The 22,487-nt window shown below is 46.6% G+C and overlaps 1 protein-coding gene across 2 annotated transcripts in view; it reads right to left on the reverse strand.

The window, feature by feature from the left end:
- Nucleotides 1–2,387: 2,387 nt before the first annotated feature.
- LOC119437263 (band 7 protein AGAP004871) overlaps nt 2,388–22,487 on the reverse strand; it is a 183,035-nt gene continuing 162,935 nt past the window's right edge. Inside the window, exons 5-9 of one of the 2 annotated variants that reach the window (XM_037704301.2) lie at nt 18,786–18,923; nt 9,718–9,921; nt 9,542–9,597; nt 8,199–8,277; nt 2,388–6,543 (exon numbers count right to left, since the gene is read on the reverse strand). In XM_037704301.2, coding sequence (XP_037560229.1) covers nt 6,286–6,543; nt 8,199–8,277; nt 9,542–9,597; nt 9,718–9,921; nt 18,786–18,923 — 735 coding nt within the window. In that variant the 3' untranslated portion in view covers nt 2,388–6,285. The remainder of the gene's footprint in view (nt 6,544–8,198; nt 8,278–9,541; nt 9,598–9,717; nt 9,922–18,785; nt 18,924–22,487) is intronic. The other variant, XM_037704302.2, reaches the window with a different exon arrangement.

The following is a 22,487-nucleotide window of genomic DNA, read 5'->3' on the forward strand; positions in this document are numbered from 1 at the left end:
TGTGCATTTTCTGTCACCTGCTCGTTCGCGATGGATGTGGTTTGCCGCGCGAACGATTGCAAATATCCAAAGATCAGAAAGGGTAGCAAAACAAAAAGAAAAGAAAAGAAACACATTAAGACAGTCTGGTCCCAAGAAAAAGAAGCGAACTGGTGAATATGATGGCTGAACGCCTACAGGAGTATACTGTCGCATCATGACAACCAATTCCTTTAACCGGGACATTGTCAGCGCTTTTGATGCGCGGAGACGAATGCATGTTGCAGCTACTTAAATCAAAGGTAGTTTTGTCACGGAAAGCCTTATGTAAAGCCAAGGACGTTGCCTATTATTTAGTTTTGACTAGATGAATTTGAGCGTGAGTGGTCATATGTAATAAAATGAGACAAAATAAAAAGGGCAGAGAGAGCACCTGCGACTTCGTGACATCGTCCTTAATACTTTGTCACTCGCACACGCCTCGAGACACCTATGCAGGTATGACTCGAGCTGTAAGTTACGACTAGAGCAAATTGGCAAGAATCGGCCGTCGTTGATGTTATGCAAGCTTACTTGACGCATGTTCCCACCTTGGATTTTTTTTTCTCCCGAACTGACATTAGCGCGTCAGTTACCGCTCAATTCCCCAGCTGCTTTAGTTAGGTAACTCCAAACAAAATTATCTGTTACGATAAGTATCCGCGTGATTAGGGCGCCTTTCTTTTAGGAAATAAAAAGCCTTCTACACAAGCATTTGCCATATACAGGTGGGGTGTATCTTGCAAGTAATCAAGGAAGTGATCATATATCAGCTGTTTCGCCAACAAAACATGATAACTCGTTCCAAAACGTCAAACTCATCGCGCTTACTATCCTAAGCGGAACATGGGGCGTCTTAAGACAGCGCGAAATGAAGGCTATTGTAACATCTACGATATACGTCGTATGTGACTTCTCGTCGGAAATAAATCGAAGATCCGCATGGATCTCTTTTCTGATTTGAAGGGCGATGGTGGAAAAGTTACAATTTAACACCGCGGTAACGTTTTTACAGCGCTAAAACTTAACAGCGCGTGAATTAGTCATTCACTGTCCGGGATCTCTGTGGAGCGATGTGGGTTTAGCGGCATGGTTAGTGACGCTGCATCTACGAGTTGTAGCGATAGATTTACGAAGGCTGAACTTGTCGTAGCTTCAGGATAACGGAACACTTTATCATTGTAACGCGGAAAAGTAATTCGTGCGACATATATTGAACTTATTTTTGCCTATTATTTGCGTTTTGTCACGATGTTTGATAGCACTCGCTCAGGATGATTAAAGCAAACAGGAAAACGCATTGCTATTTAAAGGAAATTTAATGATTAGGAATTTTCCTTGATTCCTCTCAAGTAGGGGTAATCTTTAGTAAGAAACCACAATATACCGGTCAGTAAGCGGAGCTTAAAGCGGTTCTGCGCACGCGCGCGGATACACACACGCACACAAAACAATAACCATGACATAGTACATTGCAATACCAGACAATCGCAGACCTCAAACAAGTCACAAACTATAGCGAGTGCGTGCATGCTTTTTTTTTCATTTCATCACTACAAATATGAGCAACAGCCTTCACCTTGAAAGCTTGCGGAAATATGTTGCGTTATATTTTTTGCATTTTTTTGCACCACACCATTCACAACTGCGGTGTTGTGTTGAACCAAGGTATTTCCGCCCACTGCGGCAGAACAAGCACTGGCGGTACAGGTAAGCTTGCGATTACGAAAAGGCCATCGAACAACACCGTGCATCAGCCTTGTGAAGGCTACCAGCGACAAAAAAAAGTACAACAGAACGCAACAAAGACGCAACGAATGACGCAGGAGCAAAACGTTAACAAGCACAATCACACAACAGTGTCGCATCACATTGAGCTTTTGCGTTTTGTATGTTTCATACCGCATAACTCTTTTGTTATCGGAAACGGTTGAAATATATATGTATTTACAACATATAGCATTCCTCTTATTGAAATGGAATACACGGTAACAGGACTGTATAATACATGTGTGCTAAGCAACCTCAATGTAGGGGTGGCTGCGAAGAAGTAATCATTAAATAACGGGTTTCAAGCTGCTACGCTCGCTATATAAGCTTCCTCGTATTCACATGCACACAGGAGTTGTGTGGACAGAAAAAACGAAAAAAAAAGAACATCAGCAAAAAAGCTGAACTGGAGTGAATGTCTGGTTCTCCTTAAACATTATGTACACTTCAAGCGCAAGGTATATGTACACTGAAAATCGTAGTTAAGCGTCCCAAAATTTATCCCTGGTTACCGAACAAGAAAGCAAGCCCACATTTTCTTTTGTTTGTTTCCTAGTTCATATCCCCCCCCCCCGCCCAAATAATAAAAAAAACTGTCGTGTTTGAACTGAAATATAGACGACTCCCTTGCTACCTCTAGACGGAGCCCATAATTTCACACCGGTTTATTTTCCCAGCAGAGAACACTCAATTATTTATATTATATATATTTATATACCGTAGTTATAATATCTCATATGAATGTCGTAGTTATATCTATGATGCTTAACTCTGCGTCACTATGGAGGTGTATCTCTCTTCACAAAGCCTATATGATACAAGAGATAACAAGAAATTGGATGGACGATAGTGGTATAGTGCGAGTTACTGGAGTCTAGTGCAGCAGAACTTAATGTGCCGCGAGGAGAAAGGATGTCCGCCCTGCGGGCCTTCGCAGGTTCGGCTTGGAACGCCTCGCCATTTCTCGCCCAAATCGAGACGCACGCCAACCTGGAAGTCGCGTGCGTTTTTGGTTCCTCGACGAAGGCAATTAGGCTTCAGGCGCGTTGGCCCTGCAAAGCCCAGAGTGTTTGAATGACGAAGTGTGTATAACGAAGGGGGCCTGACACGGTCCAAAGGGTAAAGCGCAGGCGCGAGACGTTCGAATTGCCGCGTCTGCGGATGAAACGCCATGCGAACCAAACTCTATGCTGCTGAGGGCAGTCAGGCATTGGTCTCGGACAATGCGATGAATGCGTTGGAAGCGAGTCTGTCTCCTGATTATTTTACCGCTCAAGTAAAGAGTGATGAGGAGTGGCGTCACAACACGTCGAAGTAAAAGAAATAAAAAAAAAAGCCCACGAATGATCGTAGAATTTATGTTGACGACTGATAGTACAGAGCACATTTTTCGTAGTTGCGAAAAAAGAGATGTTCGTGATTTTCGTTCCATGGCTGCGCAACTTGCACGCGGTACCACGTCGCGAAGAGCGCTGTTTGCCGACAAAATTGTATCGTTTCGCGCGTAGTGTTCCCGGATCACCATCTGGGTAAAGAGAACATGAAAGTAATAACAGAAAAAAAAGAAAGTCGCAGCTAGAGATATGACTTTCTCTGAAAGTAATATCGCATCTATATATGTATATATTCCTGCTGGTTGCACAACCCACGTGAATGTTTTGCATTATTATGAATTTCAAAAGGAAATGCCGCTATGCACACAGAGATAGATGATTTGTTATCCCTGCTTACAACTGCGCTCTTCTACACTGTATTGTACGCTATCATTAAGTAAGCAGACATGACTATTTTCTGCTGGGTAGGACACTTGAAGGCCCTCGTTATGTTTTCTCTCGCGCATTTAGAAAATCTAGCTGGGCAAGCCTAGAAGATTAGACACTACCCGAAAGACTCAAATTGCAACGCTATACGAAGCCTTGGCGCGAACAAGGGCTCCGGTATACTGGAACGATAATTACCCGCGATGAACTTGTGATAGAAAACGAATACCACGCAGCTGACCGTACTGAAAGAATTAGTTAAGGTGACCCGGTTCTTTCGGACGATTCACTCTCTATTACATGCATTTGTGATGTTTTGTTTTCTTCTGTCTTGAAGCTTCAATAGTATTGCCGTGGAAGGTAAAATAACGAAAGCATATGAGAATAACGTATGGCCCATTTGCATGGTCTAGCAGAGATGTCCCTCAGAGTGGGTAACTGAGCATGCGCGGTATAGGTAATCGACAGACACGCCGCTAGGTTACAAAGTCTGTCAATCGGGCTGCCAAGGATCCACTTCCGACAGCTACAAATAAAGTGGGATATTAAAAGAGAAGTTTAACAGTCAGCTTCGCTTTCTTTTTCTGCAGTGTGCATTCGACTCTTTCCTTTGTGGAAGCTAAAAGTTTCAAAGAGGCAGTGATTAGGGTAATGAACGTTAAAGAGACATTGAATGATCAACGCCATACCAAAGTAAATGGCTGGACTTCACGGGGTGCACGCGCTGCTCTCGCGTCTTCCCTTCCAAAATTTTGTCGGGAAAACGCAATGCATGGCACGGGAAGCGAAAGATACTTGCGCGAAAGCAACATGTTTCTTTTCGCCACTTTCTCACAACCAGTTATGAATTATGCGCTTGAAGATCGTATTTTGCCCTCGTTTTGTTCCGACAAACTAGTGTCGCTTCACATCAAGAAAAGACAACTTGCTTGTGTCGTACGCAATTCCAGGCGCCGACACAGGCATGGCGCACAATCATAATTTACAATCAGGCTGCCATTCGACTGTGAGCTAATAAAGCGAATGCGGCAATCTTGTAGCGTGTCTGTAGTCGCACAAGCATGCCACGAATTAAATGTACCAATGAATTGTTTGTCTCAAGTAGCCAACTTGAATTTCTGGTTGAATACGTTCCCACGGTGAAGTTTGGGGATGCTTTAAGTAGCCTCACATTTAGGTGGCCCATTCCAGGGTACCAACTTTTCGATATGCCTCTTGAAAGTGCGCCTTGTTATAGACAAACAAATAGAAAACGTTTGCAAGCAACACATCATGCAACAAGATGCAACTAAAGCTTATCAGAAACTGGTGTCTCTGAAAAGATAAGATATTGCGAAGCAGTACGCCTTCAGATGTTTTCTCCACCTTCTGAGCCAAATGGAGCACGTTAGGTTACATATCGTAAATGAAATAAATTGGTAAATGAAGTAAGGCAATACTGCTGGAATTGTGTGCTCATCTCTCCGAACGTACAATATATATATATCTGTATCTCTTTTTTACCTCGGTTTTATTTCCGACTTAGCCTGCCTTGCAGTGGACGCGTGTCCATTCCTGCATAGCGTTAGTCGCAGAGTGTGTCTCTCTGGTCCATGTGCCTGCTCTGTTCGCCTCTATGTTCCGCGTACCGCTGTCCTGTGTTTGGCCTGTGCCTCATCGTGGATTTCGCCTTCCTTGGCATGCGCGGCTTCTTCAGAGTGTGAGGGCCACTCAGCGATTAAGACGGTTTCACAGCAAGCTGCGTCGCCGTAAGGTTCTACGCCCTTGCATACGCCCGCCTCGCAAGTGGCTTTTAAGCGCCGTCAGCGGACGCTTGTGACAGACGGATGTAAAGCTTTCAGAACTGTGCGTCCTTCGAAGCGCCCTCAATTCTCTCATGGCACAGCAGCTATGGGAAAAGAAGTGCACCCAACGAGTGCCCATTTGGAACCACGGGTATACGGGGTGTGCACATCCCAAGGCCGACCTAACGTACCAAGCTGCAGCAAAAAATAAATGTTTGAACTAGGTTACACAGCGATAACCCTCAGCTATGACGTACGTCAGCATAACTCCAGATTGTGCACGTTATTGCCAGTCATTAATATGGCTGGGGGAAACGCGAAGGCCGGCATCACCCAACACGTAGAACATTGAGCTGCTTTTCGCACGCATTCAGTGCAGCACCGGAACTTGTCCGCACGGTGACAACGAACAAGACGATCACACAGCGGAAAACGTGCTCACGCAGAAAGGCCGGCAGTGCTTACACGTCGGGCCTTTCTGCGCGCACAGCTCGCAACAAACGCAGCCATAGCAGCCATGTCACCTACTAACCTGTCTTCACACGCCATCGTAAAATAAACAAAAGACATATTTCTCTTTTTTTTCCAGGGCGCTTCAAAGGACGCTACACACACTCTGTTGCAGGTAGGGGAAAGAGGCGGTTTTCCTTTCGCTGGGGCGGCAGTGCAGGAAGAAGAGCCCGGACTGCTCCCTTCCTGCCCTCTTACGTAGTTCACACGCCGTTTCCTCGGAAGTGAAGGAGGGACGTGCGCCGCCCCAGCTCTCGCCCTCTCTCCCGTGTCGTTCAGCCACGATGTTGCACGCACTGCTGGCGCGAGACCACGGACGCGGGTACGCTCTCTTATTTGCCGGGTACGCTCAGGCGCAGCGGCGGAGGCAGGATAAGCGAGAGCCGCCTCTGGCCCGTCCCGCTCCAGAACAGGCTGTTGGAACGGGACTGGCGGGCCCTCTGCTACGCGGAGGCCTCGAGGTCTTTCTTGACGTCGGCTCCTCCTCCGCCGCCGCCGTGGCCGTGACTGCTCGCGCTGTTGATGAAGCCCGAAAAGAGCTCCATGGGGATGGGGAACACGATGGTGGAATTCTTCTCCGCTGCGATGGAGGCCAAGGTCTGTAGGTACCGCAGCTGGAGAGCTGACGGCGTGTCCGCTATCACCTCGGCGGCTTCTTTCAGGGACCGTGAGGCTCGCTGTTCTCCCTCGGCCGCAATAACCTGCGATCACAAGACGGCAACCCCTGAGTACGCCGGTGGCATATCAAATACATTATAGTGGACCAAACAGATCCTGCCGCGCAGAGGATCATTTGTTCATTGCCGTCCACATCAATAAACGACGGCACGTACTCAGTGCTGTTTGCGGCCCTTAGCTGACGATATGCGAGGAACAATTTTGTTTTGAACAGCAACAGACACGCCATGTTAATTAGCACGACCAACTGAGCGTCCATCTCTTCCACTTACAACGAAATAAACAGGGGCCATATTCACAAAAACCTTTCGTTCGTAAGTGCTGCTTGCGATTGGCAGGCCGCCTTTACTAATAGCATGCCGTACACGACGATAGGCTGCCATCTGTACTTACAAAATGATCTTGCGAAATAACTTTTTTACGCGACGCTTTCTCTACCTAGTCGACCACGGTTTTGCGTCCGACGGTCGGTCAGTATGTCACAGCACATGCTTGAGGATATATATTAGCGCAGACCTTTATTATCACTGCATGTTGACCGACAATGTACTGCGAGTGAGCGCGCCTCCAATATGCATTTTCGTATTATAAATGACTACGCAAAACCTGCAAGCATAATGTCGGCTCATAGGTATCGCTAAAGCACACAGATCTCTTAATGAAATACTGTAGCGCACGATTTTTCAATGCCGCCGTTGATTTCCTTACATTTCTTATATGTAGCCTCCCACATTCTTGGGCCACTGCCATTGTGACAGGAGTGGCATCGAAGCCTTAAATGTATGTACGAGTATAGTCAACCACAGAATATTAGGGACCACGGGATCTCAGAAAACGTTCAATTCCAGAGCAACCTGTAGCAGTACCCAGTAAAACTGTATACGACAATGTTGTTAGCATATTCTAGTCGAAGCCCGAAATGCAAATGCCAGGCAGCGCTGTGAGGCTGCGGAGACAGACAGACAGACAAAGAACTTTTATTCAGGTCCTAAGGAACTGCGTTGGGACGCTCCCTTTCAAGGGGAGTTGGTAGCAGTCGCGGGCCACTCCCACGCAGGGACTGGAAGACCCTCCGCCCTCTCTGCGGAGATATTCAGCATTTTCTCATATTTCATGGTCCGTAATATTTCGTGGTTGAGTGTACATATGTGTCGCCACTTCTGTCTGCCTACACTTCTCCTCATCATTCTTCCCTCGACAAAAATCAAACGTCGCCTTCTTCCTCCTGACATTCCTGCGTCGACACCTTACATTGTGCATCCGCACGAAGTGCTGTTTCTATTTCGGCGTCGCTCGTGTAGTTCGTAAACAAGAACATCACATGACAATGCAGTTGGGACCTGTACGGTGCACGAAGATTGCATGATATTACACGCTGCATCTGGTTAAAATAAAGACAACAGTAACCATCGAATTCATTTACATAGCATTTCATTAACCACTTCACGAACGCATCGCTTCACGTAGGCTCCCTCTGGTTCGTTGGTTCCGCATAATGTTTGTGAATATGGGCCCACATGACAATGCGATCTTGCAGCGGCTTGCACATACGGACGTGGCCTTTCAAGGGATGAAAAAAAAACCATAAAGGGCCGAAATGATGAAAAAGCTGAAGCGTAAAACGTAGAAAACATTTTGCTATTTCGAAATAGAATGTAAATGATATCGTGCCACTTACTTTGGCTCGAGCTTCTCGTGCTGCTTCTGCTTCAGCGGCCATAGCTCTCTGTAGTTGCACTGGCAGTCGTACGTCTTTACTGCAATGCAAGATTTGGAAGCAAAAGTTTCACCGCTGCGCAGAGCTCAGTTCTCATGTTCCGTCCAAAAGAAATAAAGAAAATCTAGTTTCTGCGCCTTGCTGCAGGCCTGCTGCGCATCATTGTTTATCTTTGGTGCCTGCATGTGATGCTTTCGATAGACGCAAGATACCCTTAAAGGCGGTAATTGGTTCACGTATGGCGTCTCGTCTTATTAACCGTCTTCTGGTAGTTCGCATGCCCAAAGAGTATCATTACACTTGGGGTGCTGCATGAGGCGTTCTGACCCGTCAGTGATGCTTCGCGTTTTCTCGAATGTAGGCATCCTCGAGGCAAAATACAAGTATCACAAAGTGAGAATTCATGAAATCGTTTAAGCAGCCGAATATTAACAACAGGAAAAGACTAACTCGAGCGTAGTCGGAATTCCGCTAAAGTAAATCATAATTGCCAAGGAGAAAAAAATGAAGAAGCGTTATACACAAGTTTTCATTGACGATAGAGCTTGTCTGTGATTTGTTCTCTATAGCATAGGCTGGACTGCTGTTGATACGAATAACTAAAGTCGAAACTGGGTTAGCACCTTCATCATCCAGCTCACACAGCTAGCAAGTTCTTATAGTTTAATCCTACAAGACTTTTATTAGCAACTACCTCGCGAACCATGACACTCAATAATTTACCGTATTCAGAAGTCACTGTTCAAAAAAGAAGAAAAGAGAAAATGTACATGTTTGTGCTAGTGCACCTCTACGGGCTGGGTGTGTTGACGAGTTTGTTTTTTACGTCACGTGAAACCTACAGAAGGAAAAGCATATGCACAGATTCCCAAGTGAATGGTAAACTTATGGCACATTAGACTGGGCGCTTTCGAGCGCTCTATAGCGCTCTCGCGGCGCGGTTTACATTTGACAGCTCGATATCGAGCGCTCGAAACACATTCGCTTGTTTCATTCAGAGCGCCGTGCGCCAGATCAGAGCGCTCGGAGACGCTCTTGCCTTCGACCTGGGAGCTCGACAAAAACCCGAAAGAAACGCGATCATGTGGCTACTTCGATTGCCCTGGAAACAGCTAGCACGTTCGGCTGGGACAGTCTTCTTCTGGCTCCCATCTCGAGAGAGATCCGCATCGCTGCAAAACGAGCTTGAGCGCGGTAGGAACCAGTCGAATGTACCATTAGAAATTCTAAGAAGTCAATTCCCACAAACCGGTACAAACACTGCCGATCTAAGTTGTTCAACAAAGGTAGTGTAGAGTACGTACATTTCAACTCTTTCCACTTTTACACCCCAGGGGTCAGTGGCTTCGTCTAAGCTTGCCTGAAAGAAGGAGCGGCAAAGGGCATTCGTTTCACTTTTAACACCGTCAAAAGCCAGCGGTCTATCTACCTTATAGTGTCACTAAAAATAACATGCATGCTCAAGTACAGGTCCCAATACCTGCATAACGTGGGAAATAGACTCCCTCTCGGAAAGGATCTCCGACAGATTCTTGGTGCCGAGCACGTTCCGGAGCGTGGTCGCAGCAAGGAGTCGGGTCGAATGTCCGTAGTCCTCCACGTTGGAAACGGCGATGGTGGCGTTACTGATGCGGTAGTATACCACGGCATCCACCGCTACTGTCACCGAGTCCTTGGATAGAATCTGCATGGAGGCCATTTCATAACGCAGTGAGACTCACCCTCAGTTGGAGAACGCCTCGTTGTGATAAGGACATGAACTCCGTGCATGCTTCTCTATTGAGTGCAACTGTCAAGACGGGCTTCCGGCTTCTTGATAATAGTTTATGACTGATCTTGTGCTGAGTAGGCTACGCAACGATAAAAGTAAACATTCGCGTGCTCTCCGTCTGAAAAAAAAAAGTGTTTCTTTCTTTCTCCGCAAGATGGAGAGAGTATCGCGAAAGAGAAACATTTTTTTTAACCTTTTCATGAAACTTTCTCCACCTACCGGACTTCCGCAGAACTTATTTGCTCATTCAATTATCCTGCGCTTCGAGTCCTGGATTAATTCGCTCTTGCCCTAACATCTCTTAGCCTCCTTGTTAGCTCTCTTAGTAGAGCGACTGCTCACCGAAAGGCGGTGGCGTTCGAACCACGGACCAGAGCGAATTTTTCTTCAACTGCGAATCTGTTTCCAAGGGAACCGCATGAACTTTCTTTGTAGCTTCGTAACTATTTTCTCTTTCCTCCTCCTCCTCCTCGTAACTATTTTCGAGTGGATGGCAATCTATTTCCATGCCAGAGTCATAGTCTTTCACATGTTCCCTGTGTTTGTATATTTACCTAATCTATTGTTAGTGATGCACGTAGTTACGCGGTGACGTTAGTCTCAGAAATTTAACGTCTTGATATAGGTGACACGATTTCAGCGCACTCACACGTCACGTGGAGGCATTTACCAACTGCATCAAACGAATGAGCTGTAAGAAAACGTAACTTTGTCTTAAGATGACCGATAACATCGGAACCATTTCGGCTGTGGCCATTATTTCGTGCAACAGTATACAGCTGCCACCTTTGTATTCTTTGTAACTTTCCTAATTATCGTTCTTGGTAACCTCTATAAAGGCTACCAAGAACGTTTATAAAAATCTTGTGCTTTACTGGTCATATTTATAAAGGTTATCAGAACCTTTAGAGAAAAACGACGGCTTAGTGTCAGTAGATGGCTGCTCGACATTTAAGCTACGTTACTTGGGAGCTACTGATCCAACCTGCTGTGAGTTGAGAGAAGTTTGGCGGAATACGCAAATGCTTATTTTACGTGCGATTTCCGCCGAACAGAGGCACCTCGTCACTGCCACTTTTTTTTTTTTCCTGCCCCATGCTGCGTGCTGCGAAACATCTTACCTCCACGGCACAAAATCGGGGAAGTCACAAGGTCGTCATCAAGATACGCGGTGTGCATGATCCAGGGAATGGTATAGAAGTGAAGATAAACAAACGACAGGCCTATTAATTAATAGCGGACGCAGACTCGTTAGCGTTGTATGGCGGTCACAAGTTTCTGCTTCACCCAGGCAAATGAGACGTGAGTATAGGCACGGCTGTGCGGGTGTTCTATCTTTCCTTTCCAGCTGTTTGCCCACGAAGACGCAAAATCGAAGGGGGCGAAAGCAGGCGCCAGCACCCGTGAGCAAGCCCCGCGATCCCGAGAATCTTCATTGAGAACGAGACCCTTCCGGATGGTGACTCGATCGCACGTGACGCTTGTCTAGGTGAACATCGGTGGTCGCGAGTTGCCTCTTCGTCACCAGTCGATCGCGCGCGCACTTTCATTCGCCGGTTTGGGCACACTATAAAATCGGTAAATTAGCCAATTAGGCTAAAGTAGTACTGGTCAATTTATTACATTTCGCAATTTTTACTCAATACAGCTCTTTCACTACCTACCAATAGATGACAGCATGTCCCGTAGGATTAATTAACAACGTGGTATTCTACACTCCTGAAGACCCGGAAACTTTTCTTCGTTACGCTGGTGAAGTAGATTTAAAGACAGCACCCAAGGTCGATCCAAATGGTCGTGAAGCTTCGGGCGAAAAGCGGTTCAGAACGAATTGTCACCGACATCAGCAAGGGTGGTTATGGGAGCAGCGATTGAAGCACGACTATGTTTGGAGGGAACAAACATTGGGAAAGAAAAAGGCGTTTTTTTCAATAAAGCGAGACACAGTCAGATTCATTCAACGAAAATAAAATTCCTAATTAATTTTATATACGCATGGCGAAAAAAGAACAACTCTATTTTACTTGATCATTATCAATAAATACCTTTTTTCAGCGCCCACCGTAAGAGCGCCCACCGATAGCGGCGGGCGTTGACGCCGCTATTACTTGTAATGCAATGCAGCTCTTGAAGTGGACAGAAAGGCGCTCGTAAATTTCATTCCCCCCTCACATGTTGCGTTGCTTTACTTGTCGACGTTTGTCTGAATTTGGTGACGCGGGTAGTTTCATTGTTTCTTAAGCTGTTCAGTCAAACGTGGTGAGTTACGACCACCAGATAGTTGTTTACTTAAGTTGTTTTCGTGGGCAGCGCTGGCCGACGGGCTTGGCGTCCGACGAAAGGACGAGCACTCTACTCCCAAAACGTTCGTCGGCCTCCAAAGAAAGTATGTTCCATGCAGCGATGCGATTTCGACACCCGTATGGCTGAACTTTTCTTGCATCGGTTTCCGCGCTGAAAGCTCGAAACGCTCATCACGTCGAATGGCGGGGCATTTGAATATACTGCTCTAATGGCAGGCCTTCGGAAACAAATTTCGCGCCTTTGAGAACACAATGACGTCACTTCTGTTTTTAACGGATATGACGTCAAATTATTTTTTCTACCGCCGAAAGTGTTCCCTCCACACACAGATGGCGCTAAGCCCCATGAATCGCAGATGAACCGCCATGTTTTGAACGTATGGGCTTCTATGGAAGCTTCGCTACCAGGTATTTACCTTGCAGCACCTTTCGGTTAGAGCTAACTCCGTTTTTTTTTTTTTTGTTAAGAAAATAACCCCTTAGTTTTAGCAAAGTCCTTCAAGACTTTTTTACTAGTGAAGCAACTCCTGCCAAAGTTCGGCTTAGGGACAACAGCAGGCGTTAGGGGCACGACCAGTGATCGACAGGCTATAATACGCGTTATGCAGATGCAAGGCCTCTTTGGAAATTTACACGGATTGGATTAACTTGGATGCAGAAGCAACTATGGCTGCTATTGTCGACACTCCACATTTCAAGAAAAGGTCAAATCACAGTTTTTGAACTGAGAAATAAAAATAGATGCCCTAGCCAAATGCATATTTCCCGTCTTCCGTCGTATGTCTGATTTTTCTCGATATGGAAAATTTCTCCGCGATTCGATCATACTAGAACAACTTCAAAGGCGTTCATTAAGAAACTTATGGCCAGGAGTGTTCTATTGAAAGCCTTAGATTAAGAGGAAGCGTCACCTCGGCGCCAACTTCGATTTTTGCCATTTCTGCACTTAGAAAACGCAGAAAAAGCTCTCATGAGACAGCCAGCGGACTGATTTCTATTAAATTTACAGCATTTGAGAGAGAAAGTAAGTTTGAGCAACTTTAGGAAGCGAAATTATGTTTTAGGACCTCATACTTTTTTTCAAGAATTGTCGAAAATTATTAAGGTTTAAAGAAAACACGTAGCGCTATATTTACAAATCAGTAAAAAATCAGTCAAAAGAGATTTCGCAGTTTCGTAAGAAAGAACGTTAGAGCATCTAAACTGGACAATGGTGATATTATAATTTTAAAGCTTGCATGAAAATGTTTCAACGTTTACGAGAATTTTGAAAAACTCCAATTCAAAATTTAGTAGTATATGTCAGAGTGCTGTATATTACACCAATTTTGTTGGTTTTGGATGTCCTAATAGGTGCAGTGTAGATGATTGTTTTATCGTTATTAATTACCGACTTACAGATTTCAAAGCTTGTCACGTGAGCTTCCTTCAGGTTTGCAATTTTGTAAGAACAATTGGCAGCCTAAATAAAAAAGCTGCTTCCTACAGACGCTAGATTTACAGACACTAGACCATTTATTTTAAATGGAGCACACCTCACGAAATTCGGTGCAGTGGATGCCGAGCAAAACGATTTCTCCCTTCCCATGTATTTAGATATGAACTCCGGAGCTCAAGCTTCCTCTTGAGCACTTACGTGTTTTTTTCCTATTTCTTTCTTTTTTCTTTTTTTCTTTCTCTCCTGTATTTTTTTCTTTGTCAGGTACCAAAGGACACTCAAATTGTATTAAGACAATATGTAGCACAATTTCTCGCAACTGAGCAAGAGACGAAAGTGACGTAATTTTGGCAAGGTTTACATCGTTAAAGCTTTAGTGACGCAAGTTGCTTAAGACACATGAACCCCCTCCTGCCCGACTGGGTAAAGTGAAAGTTCAAAAATTCCAAGGTGCTACATGAAGCCTCGCCGAGCTGGTTGCTGCTGAACTACGAGACGACGTAGTGCTTACGCAACTCACGGTCCGGCATAGGCTGTGCCTCATTTCTCGCAGACGCTATCGCCGATGCGTCGACGTGTGCCTGAGAACGTCATGTGCTTGTGAAAGCCAGGCACCACAAGAAAGGCGTAGAAAAAGAGATGATGATGCGTAGAGATAGAACGAGTGGCGACAGCGGATTACGCCTGTGATATACTTGCCCTTCAGAATACAAACGAGCATCGTTCCAACATTGGTGTGCGCGTTGTGGGTCGCTGGGGAAAACTCATGCCGGCGTGCATGCGTCAGCCGCCCCCCTTCATTTTTCGTACAGTGTAGTGCCGCTGTTGCCGCGGCTTCCCTAATGACTATCCGAAACCCACCGGAGCCGCATAAGAGGGAAAAGGAAAGGGAGGGGGTAGGAGATAGATCACGGGTAAAGGGAAAGAGAGGGGAGAGATAGATGACGGATAAAAGCAAAGAGGGCGAGGGGGGGACGGATGCGGTCAGACGAGACAGACTTTAGACAAAGAGGCCATGACGTCAGCTTTGTCCCCATCTTGCCAACGCCAGAAGATGATGAGAGAGCGACGGCGCAGGCGACGGGGAAGAGGTAACTTCAAAATGCGGCAGCTCAATTCAGTGCGACAATGGTTTGGGCGGCTAACGAGGTAATTAGCATTAGTTAATGAGAAGCGCACGCAAATGGCCCGCCCGGCGCCCGCCGACACGTTGCTTTTCGCTGCTCGGCGCGCCATGCAGCTAGCTCGCGCGGCGGTCCTCTTGCGTGACTTTAATGTTGGCGCGATACACGATCGTGCAAGAGGCTCATCCGTTTAGCATTCTCGCAAGGCCCATCGCTGGGGATGCAGTTAACGGCGGAGAGAGACGAAAGCAACAAAAAAAAAAAAACGGTCTCCAATCCACGCTGTGAAGGTTGTTGGACAGCGCAGCTGTAAACGACAACTAGAACGATTGCCCATTGCAACGTAGGCTGAAATTATTCACGCGGAGACATTCACATGCACTTTACCTAATTATTGGCCTAAGACGTTTCGACGGCCTGCCACTTGGCTTGCGCCGCTACTTCGTGCACCGACAAAGAGTGGACCAGAGAGAAGAGACATTCGCCCCGCCTCGTATCCACGCTGCTCTTCAGGAGTCCTCACTATGCGTGGCCTTCCCATAGCAGTGTCACAACACAAATCAGTTGCTAGGCGGGCTCTTCTTTTGCGTACGAAAGTGTAGTTACGTCCCTCGCTGCTTGGTATGCTAGAGTCAAGCTGCCGTCGCCACGGCAGCTTGCGCAACAGTAATCTTTACCGGGAAAACTATGCGGGGAGAGTTACGTACTTCGCATTGCTTGTAGGCACAGCAGCGCCTTATCATCAATTATGCGGTTGGATCCTTGTTTTGAGTTTGTTCTTAATTGAAACGTATGCTGTTCGGTATGTTGCATGCGTGATTCCAAAGAATTTATGTACTGTTTGCTTCACTTTGCTCAGTGATTGTAGCCTCTGTCTTACGGGGGTATGAACTATTGCATTTGGGGGTATTAGCCATTGATGATGATAGTTTTCTGTCGACGTTACGCCTCGAAGAAATTCTGGGATCCTAGCCATACACAGCTTCGCTGTAATAATAACAACAAATACTTTCCTATTTTAGGCAACTGTTAAAGCATAAAGATTAGTGCACGATGTTTAGTGTATCATGCAGAACCGCATATGGCTTTGACGGAATTCTCGCACCGACATTACGCGCAAAGAACAGTACAACTCCGCTGTGGTGGCAGCGAGCAGCACATCAGCTACACCTAAGGAATGTGCGCTCACGCATGCACGCTCGAATATAGTTTCTGCGTTCCCTTATGTTTTTGCCAATGACGAGCGAACGAAAGAAGCGAAATAACGTTTAGTAAATAAACATGCGAATTAAACAATATTATCGAAGGCGCAAGGGTTTTGTCTCGTTCAAAAGTTTTTGTTCTTTTTTTTATTTCTCGTCCTGAGCTCGATGGAAAGCCTATACATTGCTAAAGTAATTCGAACATGGATTCGAACGGGAGACGTTGGACTGCTGCTTCCTAGGCTAGCAGCGATGCAGATATTTATTTGTAATAAAGAAAAATATAGAAAAATATGTAGCCAGTTCACTGTATTTTTACCATTTTGCTAATGTAAATCCCGTAAAATAAGCTATAGTCGATATTTTTCAAAATCTATTTCTTTAAGCGCAACCAACGAAAGCTTTTCCACCCATGGGCAGAGCTTTATTAAGCATGAAATGCTCTTAGCTCCCGTTGTCGGCGACCTTCAAGTACCTTGAGCCAATTGCCAAAGCCATTATCCGGGCACTCAAACGAGAACATCCTGGCATCGTTGCGAGAACAAAACGAGATTATCCGGGCAACCAGTCAAAAGTTAAGAAAATGCGCTCTCTGGCCGCCAACCCTTTGTACAGGACCGCATTACATGAGCTAGTAGTTACTGCCCAAACAAGTTACAATAAATATTGCTTCCGAGTTCTTCCTAATGTTTGTTCACAATGTCATTCAAGCTGTAACTTCTAGTACGCTGAAGTTTTATTTGTCATTTCCAATAGCGACGTTCAAAAGGCTGGTACAGGGCATTATTCACTTGGTTGTCATCTTTTGGCGGTGAGACAGGGTTGCCTGTGCTTTTTTCAATGCCAGCGGTCCGTGAGTTCCGCGGTGTGGGTTTTGCGCCGGCTCGAGAGATGGCGCCACACTGCGTGACCAAGCTAGCAGCGTGCGGCATGCCGGATATGGCTGTTTTGGCCGAGACGAGACTTGCAATGAGGTTCTGTCGGTGACAGGAAAAATTGCGTCCTTATGGACCAGTGCACAGTATGGCGTGGTGCGGTGTGGTGTAAGGGGGTGTGCTGTTGCGAACATGCACATCCATTTTAACATCATGGCTGGTATCATCCCCAACTGATCTGCTTTTCCGGTAGCCATGTCATGCTTACATCTACTCTCGATTACGGGAGAGCCAGCATTTTCTAAATTTATTTATTTTAATGTCTCAGATGAATGCAGGGGCTGAGGGACGTCGTAGTAGAGTGCTGCTGGATAATTTTGACCTCGCTGGGCTTTTTAAGGTACATACAAAGCTCGACACTCGACCGCGTTTTTTTTTTCTTTCCACCCTTTTTGGAATGTGGCTGCCGTAGAAGGTAATCGAACCAGCGACCTTGCGCTCAACAGCACAATTTCATAGCCACTGAGTCACCGCCGCGAGCAGCTCGAGACACAGACAGTGGCGAATATTTAACTTTGTGTTCCATAAAGTTTTGTTAGAGATACAGAGCCGCACGCTCAAAGAAGTTTGTGTAAGCCTTCCAGAACGATACAAGCTTACGCGTTTTTGCAAATCATATACAGGTCGAATTGAGTATGAATTTGAATGGATGGATAACGAAAGGATTAAAGGTGAATGAGACAAATAGGCAAGAACAATTTTTTCCTTCCCCGAGACTGGCATGCAGTCCTTGTGCCTAACTGGCTCACGTGAGCCGAAGCTACCATGGCACTTCGCAGAATTGATGAGACGCAGTATAAGCCGGGATGGTTTCAGCTCTTCTCGTGGTTTCGGGGTTCTGAAATCTTCTTTCAACAACTGAACTCACTAAAATGATCGTAAAGTCAACATGATTTTCGAACGAGCGAAGACTATTGTTTTCAGCTGATTTTTTGACCGCGAAGACTCGAAGGCTTCCTTAGCACGTCAAGGAACATGCGAAACACAACATACCCATAGCTGATGGTCGGGAGTGTCATCTTACTGAATTACGTATTCGTTACTTTCTATAAGCGCCCTCGCACCCACCCAACGTGCTTGCGTGAACTGTGGTCGCGGCAGTGGGTAACGTTTCTTGCTGTTACCATTAGAATGTCCCCTGATACGCTCGCAGACGGTGCATTCAGTTCGCGTGACTTCTATAATTTGGATACTCCTGGCGCGCCCCTCGTACGCGCCGGAAATCATATGCTAGGAGGTACGGCATGTGTTTTAATGGATAGATTGCCGGTTTAAAAAAACTTAATTCGCCGCTACGCTTTCAAAGAGAACAGCTTCCAACGACAGGTCCTGTACTTCCAAAGCGAACGCCAACGCTAGGTACGCGTACGAACGAGACATGTCTACAACCACAGTCCTTTGCGGTTATTATATCACATAATCAAAATATGAGGATGTTATTCTTAGGGACGCATGATAGGAAGAAAAGGAAATACAAGCTGGGACGCGGAGAGCCCCCGCGACGTTTGCGGTGTATGTGGGGTAATGCTACACTCATTCCTTTCACACGACATCCTCACAGTAGTGGCGTGTCTCTGGTCTCCTTAAATGAACCGATTGCTTTGCGCCTGCTCAAACAGTGCGTTTCGAAGGCTGCTTAGCGTCTCGTTGCACAGGCTCTATCTCGCTGTCTCTCAGGGGATAGCACGCATAGTGAGGGACAAATGTGACGCACGGGCAGCCGGGCTGGGTCAGGCGAGGGTAAGAGGAAGCCAATGGATGGGGCCAGCACGCACCCAAGCGTAGGTGTATTTGAGCGGCGGCGTCCCGTAGAACACGTCCTCCGCGAGCGGCGGTGGGGGCTTCGTCTTGGACGGCACGTAGGCGGACAGGTACGCCGGAGTCCCCTCCGACCGGAAGGCGTCCGCCTGGCCCTGGGAGGGGACAGCACGGGCCCTTGTCAGCGTCCAGCCGAGGAGACCGCGCAAGACTGCCCGCTCGCTGCCACAAAAAACCACCAACTCTGGCTGCCTTAGAGGACGCGACGCGGCGGCGCGCTGCCATCGGCGACATAGAAGCACGCCAACATCACGCCCGCGCACTGGTCGCGAACGTTTCCGAGACCTCTTAGCGCCACTCGGCTTTCGAGAAATCTTCCGGCGTAGGGCACGAGAGCTTGCTCTCGTCTCTGCTGGCGCACCAGAGAACGTGGCAGTGAATGGGACATCTGTTTCAAGAGGAGCATGCGACAGAGCTTATTGAGCGCGAGTTGATGGGCTAGTTGGTTCGACATAGTAAGGACAGCAGCACAGGGAAGACAAGAAACGCAAAACAGACGCCACGAGTGCCACAAGACAGAGCTCACCTCGCGCAGCAAGCAGAGCGAAGCTACGGCCTTTTTCTCGCTGCGTTAAAACCTGACGTTGTTGGAAGCGTTCAAAGCTGAAAAGTGTGAGTGATCCTTATCAACACTCGAAAATATTTCTTTAGCTCTCACTTTAAGCCTTATATCTGTTGTGAGAAGGCTTGAGATTATTCGAAGCTTTGAAGAATGCGGAACTGTCAGTGGTCCTAATCAATACTCAGCAAGTTTTCCTTAACTGTCACTTTCGGCATTATTGCCGCTGCGAGAAAGCTTGGTGTTGTTCGAAGGCCGGGTTTAAGCGTGATAATTGTTGTGATCCTTAACACAGACAGTCACAGATGGTTAAGGGTGAAATCTTTCTGCAGTTCTTATTAATATTCGGACATTATTCTTTAACAGTCAGTCTTGGTCTTAGTCCGGTTAAGGGAAAGCCTGACATTATTTGAAGGCGCATTATTTGAAAACAGTCAGTAATCAATATCGATACTCGGACATCATTCTTTAGCTGTCTCCTTTGGTCCTAGCACCGTTGCATGAAAGCATGACGTTGCTGGAAGCGTATAAGGGTGGAAAGTGTCCAAGAACCTTATCAATACCCTGACATAATTATTCAGCTGTCACTTTTGGCCTTAGACCTGTTGCAAGAAAGTGTCACGTAACTGAAAGCGGCTGAAAGGTGAAAAGTGTCAGTGATCTTATGAATACTCGAACGTTATTCGCTAGCTGTCACTTTCAGCCTTACACTCATTGCGAAAAAGCCTGACATCATTGGAAGCGTTTAGGGTGCAAGCTTGTGCAATCCTTATCAATACTACGGCATCATTCTTTATCGGTTACTTTCGGTCTTATTGAATTCCGGGATTTTACGTGCCTAAACCAACATTTGATTATGAGGCACGCCATATTATTGGACTCGGGATTACTTTTGACCCCCAGTGCGTCTTTAATGCGCCCCCAATGCACGGGACATGAGCGGTTTTGCATTTCGCCCCCATTAAAATGCCGCCGCGGCGGCCGGGATTTGATCCCGCGACCTCGTGCTTAGTAGCGCAACACCATAGCCGCTAAGCCACCGCGGCGGAGGGCGTTATTACCACTGCGAGAAACCTGATGTTGGAAGCGTTTGAGGGGAAAACTGTTTGTGCTTCTTATCAATAATTGGACGTTATTCTTCAGCGCTCACTACGGACGATAAAACGACTGTAAATTGAGTCAATTCGCAGGTGTTCATGGTACGGACAGGTAGGCGTGCAAACACAGATGCAAGTATAAGACAAGAAACACATAGCTGCGATAGTTTGACTGTATGCGGTTGCTTCACTTTACGATAATGCACATCTGGGTACACATCTGCGACAGGTGTGCATCTACCCGTTTCCCCCGATCACTTCAATAAAAAAAGAAAACCCTTAAAATTTTACGCGTGCTGGTCGGAATCGAACCCACCTCACACGTGTTCCGCGAGCGCGGCAACCCGACGCTTTTAGCCAGATGAGTCAACAATACACTGACTATGTGGTCAACGAACCTCTTTTACACCAAAGCTTTAGCGAGCTGCGCCACGAGTGCACTGGGTATGCGTCGCTCTTCAATGAACCTCTTCCTCGCCAACTTGGGTCAATGTAGGCACGTGCCACAGGGTATGCGGCCAACGAGTGAACAATTCCGAGCCTTCCCACGCACCGGCGCGCCACGCATTTCGGAGTCCACGCGTACACTTCTCGGCAGCGCTGCCAGGTGGCACAGCGTGTCCAGAGGAAAGCGCGAGAGAGGTACACGCCTCGTTTGTCAGCGCTCGCACGTGCCAGTATGCCACGTGTTTCGGAGGCCACGCGCGAGCTTCGCGGAGGCGCTGCTAGAGGTCGCAGCGTGTCTAGAGGGAAGTGTGAGAGAGGAGTCCCGCTGCAGCACACGCCTCATACGTGACGCGCCTCGGCGGTACGTGGCAGTATGTTGTGCCGCTACATTGCTTCAGTGCTAATCGCACTACCGTCGAGAGTCATCGTGGGACGGTTTCTGCCGAAATTCTTTTCTGATCTCACTTTCTGTATAAGTGTTTTCAATATTTTCAACTCTTCAGGCCTCACATTATCCTGACTTCATTCTGTGAATGTTCTCCAAATGTACGAGACGAAGATATGGACTTTTGGGGATGTGCGCCTGCCTCCAAATTTCCCGTCTGTTTCCGATGGACCCACCAATCGGCGCGTGCTGGGAGTTGTGTTGCAGAAAGCGATCATTACAAAGTGCAAATCCTCCTCGCGCGCACCCTGGTACAAGCACACTAGTGTTGCGAAATATCTCGCCATTACGTAAAGCCCAGGAACAGAAAGAAAACCAAGTTGACGAGGAACTATAAGAAAAAGAGCGCAAGAAACGGGCGTTGCTAACAACTATGGAGTTAGAGTTCAGCTGTAGAAATGAGCGCAATAAATCACACCATTGTCGTTTTGTACGTAGTTGGTTTTGTGCACAGATGTTTAGGAGGCACGGTAGTTTGCACACGCCGTTCAGTATTTTCTGCGGGCCAACTGTCGCGGAGGCACATTTTGTCTTTCTCTTGCGCACTTTTAAATAATTCAAATAGTAATACCAGAGCCTATTCCATCCACTGCATTTTGCCTTCTGCTTAGTCTGCTTTCTTTCCATTTGAGTCCTTCTGAAGCACACAATAATACTACAACCATGTACGTAAGCTCACATCTGTGTCCTCACTTCCCGGTGTTTTGTTATACCTCATTCGTGTTCATGGTTAATGATTATATCCGTTTTATGTTATTTTTTGTTTTCTTTTTCGTTACACCAAGAGTATAAGGTGTTGACTCAAGCCAAGAACTCGTCGTGTTTCACTCAGTTAAAAAGTGCTCATTGGAGCACCTGCGTTCACATTTCATCTGGCATGATTCTGCGATGTACCCACAAGGGGTATAAATTTTTCATTCAGCCCGTGAGTCGTAGCAGAGGAAGAAGGTCGCCCGCAGGACGTGCATACTACCGCGTTTTATTTGAAAGTGTGATAGGGGAAATTATGGCACACAGATGTGCGTTTCTTTCGGCGCTGCCTGATTACAGACAGATAATCAAAGAAAATAATGACTTCGGGCAGAATATCAGTGAAGAATTTCATTCGGCA

Source organism: Dermacentor silvarum, chromosome 1, assembly GCF_013339745.2.
Source record: "Dermacentor silvarum isolate Dsil-2018 chromosome 1, BIME_Dsil_1.4, whole genome shotgun sequence".
In the NCBI taxonomy this organism is placed as follows: domain Eukaryota; kingdom Metazoa; phylum Arthropoda; class Arachnida; order Ixodida; family Ixodidae; genus Dermacentor; species Dermacentor silvarum.